The sequence below is a fragment of the Eubalaena glacialis genome, chromosome 13 (assembly GCF_028564815.1).
Source record: "Eubalaena glacialis isolate mEubGla1 chromosome 13, mEubGla1.1.hap2.+ XY, whole genome shotgun sequence".
NCBI lineage: Eukaryota > Metazoa > Chordata > Mammalia > Artiodactyla > Balaenidae > Eubalaena > Eubalaena glacialis.
In genome coordinates, this window is record NC_083728.1 from 68,691,062 (window position 1) to 68,697,061 (window position 6,000).

The 6,000-nt window shown below is 43.8% G+C and overlaps 1 protein-coding gene and 1 non-coding gene across 4 annotated transcripts in view; one reads left to right on the top strand and one right to left on the bottom strand.

Moving 5' to 3' along the window:
• MARF1 (meiosis regulator and mRNA stability factor 1) overlaps positions 1–4,995 on the bottom strand; it is a 41,042-nt gene extending 36,047 nt beyond the window's left edge. For all 3 annotated transcript variants that reach the window (XM_061209971.1, XM_061209972.1, XM_061209970.1), the window contains exons 1-2: positions 4,931–4,995; positions 740–941 (exon numbers count right to left, since the gene is read on the bottom strand). In XM_061209971.1, coding sequence (XP_061065954.1) covers positions 740–883 — 144 coding nt within the window. In that variant the 5' untranslated portion in view covers positions 884–941; positions 4,931–4,995. The remainder of the gene's footprint in view (positions 1–739; positions 942–4,930) is intronic.
• Positions 1,032–1,158, top strand: LOC133104552 (small nucleolar RNA SNORA25). Its single transcript, XR_009703615.1, has one exon. It is a non-coding gene; the product is annotated as a small nucleolar RNA SNORA25 (small nucleolar RNA).
• Positions 4,996–6,000: the final 1,005 nt, after the last annotated feature.

Genomic DNA, 6,000 nt, shown 5'->3' on the forward strand with positions numbered 1-6,000 from the left:
CAGGACCCTGCTTGAGCTGCCAGCCCTCAGTGCAAACTGTCCCTGAGGTAAAATACTTCTGAAATAACTCCAATTACTGATGCCATGCAACAAAGGTAACTATATAATGAAAAGCTGGAGAAGACAGGGAATAGATTTTTTTTAAAAGTCATTATCAATACCCTTATATAAATTCATAGTAAAGTCTCATTTAAATCCCAAGTACAATAGCAAAAAAAAAAAAAAAAAGTGATAACGATGAAGGAAATAAAATCAGAAAATGTCAAAATCACTATGAAAAGACAAAAGAAAAAGTTCTAGACATATTTAAATATTCAAGCGAAATCTTGAACAGAAAAAGACTATCAACAAATCCTATCACTCTTTCCTTGATTTTAAGACACAAAACTCAGAAGGCTACCGTAAAATAAAATCTATTTTGTACTTTCCTCCAGTTTTACTCTACAATGTGGATTTTTGTCTTTGGAATCTGTGACTTTAATGAGAAACAAATCTTTCCAAAATTTTAACATCACATATTTAAAGCATCTATTGTTGCTTAGTGTGGAAGTATAGGAGTTAAAAAATTGTGCCCTCATTGAGTCAGGAATTACAATAATGTGCTACAAGGAGTAATATAAGCAGGATGCAAGAGAAAACTTAGCACAGACTCCAGGGAGAGAGACTGCCCTAGACCAAACGGATCTCTCATCTATTTGCATTAGGAATTTGCTACGTCCTTAGTCTTGCACATAGTTACCGTTTGGGGACTAAGTGGCAACGTTTGCTCAGGACGAGAAAAGCAATTAGAGAATTTCCAAAGCCATGGCTTAGCATCATTATCTTGTTGAAGCCATCCAAGTGTTCTACTGCAGGAGTTCTCAGTTCCGTTTCCTTCCATCATACAGCCATACAAAGTGGTTCAACATTCTTTCATCTTTCTTTTCTTTCATTCTTCCACCCTGTTAAGAATGAGATTTCAATATTATTTATTTGCATAAGTACAAATTTTATTACTGAAATCTGAGACTACAACTATATTTATGATGTATAGGTCATTGCAAAGAGGGCTGATGGGACCAAATCCAGGAACTCTTAATGCTGTGACCAAAGACTGAGTTTTCCATAGGATGTAACAGCCACTCAGTGGTGCTATGTATTCTTGATGGAGATACAAGATTTAGCCACTCATATCCAGGATTAGTGATGTGGGAAAGTAAAAATAAATGTAAATGTCTTCCAAGTTAAAAAAAAAAATTATGGTGCAATGGCTCCCAACAAGTCAGATCTTAAGGAACACAAGTAGAATGGCTATCAAAGCATATTACAGCTTACTAAAACTGGTAAACTTGGTTGACTATTTATGCTTGAACCCTAACTACATCAATCTGATTTTTGAAAAAGTCTATCATCTTCCATTCCTTACGTTTCATAGGTCTTCAAACAAAAATGAACTCTGGGGGGCTTCCCTGGTGGCACAGTGGTTGAGAGTCTGCCTGCCAGTGCAGGGGACACGGGTTCGAGCCCTGGTCTGGGAAGATCCCACATGCCGCGGAGCAGCTAGGCCCGTGAGCCACAACTACTGAGCCTGCGCGTCTGGAGCCTGTGCTCCCAACAAGAGAGGCCGCGACAGTGAAAGGCCCGCGCACCGCGATGAAGAGTGGCCCCCGCTTGCCACAGCTAGAGAAAGCCCTCGCATAGAAACGAAGACCCAACACAGCCAAAAAGATAAAGTAAATAAATAAATAAGTCAGGAGCTCTTAAAAAAAAGAAAAAAAAAGAACTCTGGACGAGCCCTATTTCTTTTCAGCCATGCTTGAGAGAAGTAGCCACATCTTGGACACCTGCGTAACCCGGAGAGAAACCTCTCCTCTTCACTTGGCTGGAGCCAAGCTCCTCCAGCCCACAGTAGACGTTTTCTATATAATATTTCTTAATTCTTCCCGACTATCCCTCCCTAAACACTCTACTTGGGAGATTCAAAACGTTAACAGAAGACAGCATATAATTTGAGTAAAAGAACAACCACATGTCCTCATTCCCAATTATGTAAGATCATGAAACTGATTTCAGAGCAACCTATCCCACTGTGTCTTTGATATGAGTATTGAAGGTCCAAATTAAGTGACCTCTGTGGACTTTGAATTTGATTTGGCTACAGAACAAGTCGAACCAACTTCTTAGTTTACTTATTATGAAAGTGGAATCTGCTATACCACCAAAAATCTAACAGAGAAATCTCAAGTCCCAGATGTGCTCTTAAATGATACGATAAAAGCAGATCCAATCAGTAGTAGCCATTGGGCACAGAGGCGGCCTGCCAGTGGTAAGGACAAGGGAGCCTCATTTCCAAGCCCTCGCCACCATGCCCCAACCACCTCCTACTCTTACCGACAATGGCCATTTTAACGTTATTAATTTATCTTTCAGGAATTTCTGGGCATATAGAGAAGAATTTCTTTTAGCTATCTCCCTGATAAGATGCTCTTTTCAAGAGATTTTAACGTCTACATAGTCGGGTGAGGGGAGAGATGACTATATAAGCACTATGTCTAAGATATAGGAAAACCAATCACAAAAAGCAAGGGTAGGCAAACTACTGCCTAAAACTACAGCCAAAACCAGCCCACTGCTTGTATTTAAATGGTCTGCGACCTAAGAATGTATTTCACATTTTTTAATTCTTGGGAGAAATCAAAACAATATTTTGTGACAAAGCTACATGAAATTCAGATTTCGGTGTCTATGACTAGTTGTATTTGAGACACAGCCAAGCTTACTGAAGTCCTATGGCTATGTTTGCACTACAATTGCAGAGTTAATTATTCGCAACAGAGACTGTAGGTCATATACCTACAGAGCCAAAAATATTTACTATTTGGCCCTTATGTGGAAGCTACAAAACTTTATTAAGTTTCAGTTTCTTCCTCTGTCAAGTGTGCCTAATTTCTCCCCTGCCCACCTCAAAGCATTACTATGGGGGAAAAAAAGTCAGATCAAGGACGCCACCATCTGTTTGTCTTCACTGCTGTATGGCTTGTGCCAAGCACGGGGCTCCTACATAGTATATACAAAGGAAATATTTGTTGAATGAAGGAATGAATAAAGCAGCTATTTACCTACAAAAACTGGAGCTAATCTGGAGACAGAGATGGAGTTAACTGCCACAATAATAGTAAATTATGGTACTTGTTCTTTCTATTAAATACAGACCTCATATACCCTATCTTCTCTCTAGCCTAAGAATTTGTGATGTTCACGACATACACAACTTCAACATGCTCTCTCAAGCCCCTTCAAGGCCAATCCTGAAAGTGAGCTAAGGTGTCAAGTAAAACACAGTTTACAAAGCTTTTTTGTTTAACATTATTTATTTCCTCATTCAGCAAATATTTACTTAGTATCTACTATGTAGCAAGCCTGTGCTTGGCACAAGGGATACAATGAAGGAAACAACCAGACAATGCGTTCCATTTATGTCATCTTTTTTCCCACAGTAAATCTGTGAGAAAGACAAGGGAGAAATTAGCCACATTTTTACACAGGAGAAACAGAAGTTTAATGAAATTATGTAACTTGCCCAAGATCACACAATTAGAAAGGGAAAAGAACCAGGCTTGTCCGCCTCCTTCCACCACACCAAGGTACCTTTGGTATCGCTCAACACAAGCAACAGAAAGTACAAACATATTAGCTTGTTAGTGGCCTGCACCCGGAAATTTTCCTAAGTATTCCTGGGAATGACATGAAGTAATTCAGGTAGTCAAAGCAAGTTCTGTTTGATTTGAGTGGAAGTCTCACTTCCGCCATTATCTCTCAGTCTCTGAGCAATTCAGATAGTGGTTGAGAGCCCAGACTGTGACATCAGACTGTCCTCCTATCAATCCCCAATTCTGCCGCTTCCTATCTGTGCAGCTTTGGACAATGCGCAACCTCTCTGAACCTCAGATCCCATCTGTAAAATGGGCCTGATGATAATAGTAGCACCTTCATAGATTGTTGTTTGTATTAAATGAGACAAAGTAGAAAATTTAGCAGTGGCCTTCTCTCAACACCCAATCCAGTCCTCAACACCCCACATCACCGCATCCCATTCCTGAGCATTTCTGTTGTTTTTCATAGCTCTTCTTCCTAAAATTATCTTAATTGCTTGCTTTTTTATTATCTGTCTCCCCCACTTAAATATAAACTCCACGGTAGTACATATGGATCATGTTTTCTTATTCATTATTGTATCTCCTGCACCTAGCACAGTGTCTGGCACCCATCAACAACTGCTGAATGAATGCAAAATTCAATAAGTGCCTCAGAAGCCCATTTAGGTTTCAGTTTCCCTGTATGCAAAACAGAATATTTATGCTCAGAGATGTTAGAAAGTGCAAAAGATGTAACTGGAAAGCTCTAGATAATAACAGAAAGGTGCCAGGGAAACTCTAAAAGGTGTATCACAGTGTCGCAATACAATTATTGGGAGTGGTTCAAGTCCTAAGACAACTCAACGCTCTCAGTCAAGCCAGAGGCTACACCCTAGGGAGTGCTAATAGACTGAGGAGGGTTCAACACGCTGGGGGCGGGAGGGTTGCAAAAACACCAGCCGTCCTCCTCCTCTCTTAAACTTCCAACTGTACACACTCCTCTAGAAGGGCTGCTCTCCACACCTGGAGGGCCCCAAAGGGAGGAAGGAGACAAGTGTGGGCAGGGAGCCAAACACCCCCAAAGGGCAGCAGAGGCGCTGCAATGACAGTCGTGAACTGACCCGAAAGGGAGACAACTCGAACCTTTAGCGGGGGCCTGCCCGGTGGGTCCCATTCCTTCCCCTCAGACCAGCCAACCTCCCCCACCCCCGCCGGCAACAGGCAGAAGGAGGGGACGCTCTCCCCCTCTCCAGCCTGGTGGCCCCAGAGCACTGGGCGCGTCGGGGACTAGTTCCCAGCGCTGCCAGCAAACTCACCTCAGCCGCCGGCTCCACCTCCGCTCACATTCCGGCCCCACCGCCTTCCCCCCACCCCCCCAGGCCCTTTGTTTTGATTCCCGACTCCGCAGCTCCCGCCGCCGCCGCCAAGCGCACCCTCCACTTCCGCTTCCGCACCGCACCGCCCCTGTCGCAAAACCGACGCCCTTCTCTCCTCCCTGCCTCCGCCCCTTCCTCCGCCCCTCCCCCGCCGCCGCGTCCTCCCCGCGCGGGGCGTGCTGGGAACCCCGGGGGGGGCGGGGCCTCGCGGCCCTGCAGCCTCGTCAGGCTCAGTCCCCTCCCGATAAACCCCTAAATAGGGGCCTTCCCGGGGGGCGACCCCGGCTTTTTTGGCGAAAACCTCCAGTTTAAGAAAGCCTTGCCACTGGCTTATCGTTGTGGCGTGGGAAGGAACCTGAAAGCGGAGAATTAGGGTGCTTGTGAGGTGGAATCCGGGGAAAAAACCTGCCAACCGGGATTTGTCACCGTTCAGCTCTTTCGGGCTTTTGAGGGAAGGCGATTTAAAAGGGATTTTGATGAAAAACCTGATCGTTTTGGCTTTTTTCCCTCTTACTCTTGTCACGTGATGACCCTACTTTTTTTTTTTTTTTTTTTTTTTTTAAATTACGCATACTTGCTACAGCATCCTTCATCTAGTGCAACCTAGCGGCGAGTGGAGAAAAAAATAACTGCCAACTGGGCTGCCCGCGAGGTCCTTCGGGCCGGCAGGGCGCCTCGCGAAGTTGTGATCCAGCTGGCAAAAAGAAAGCCTGTGCCAAGACTAGGCTGGATTTTGTCACCAACAATTAAGAGGTCCTCGTGACTTCAGTAAGAAAACGTGATTTTTTAAAGTCCTGGTCCAAAGCTCGTTGCAAATGAATACAACTTTTCCAGTGACCGCTTAGGCGAGCAAAAAGGAGACTTTATAGTTGCAAAAGCCATGTGAAGCCAGTAACAGCTTGTGTTTTTGGTGGCTAGATTTGCCATGTTTGGGGTTTTTCGTGTTTTGGGGGGTTTTGTTTTGGGTTTTTTTGCTTCAGATTCTTTACTTATATTTGAAATTTTTGAAA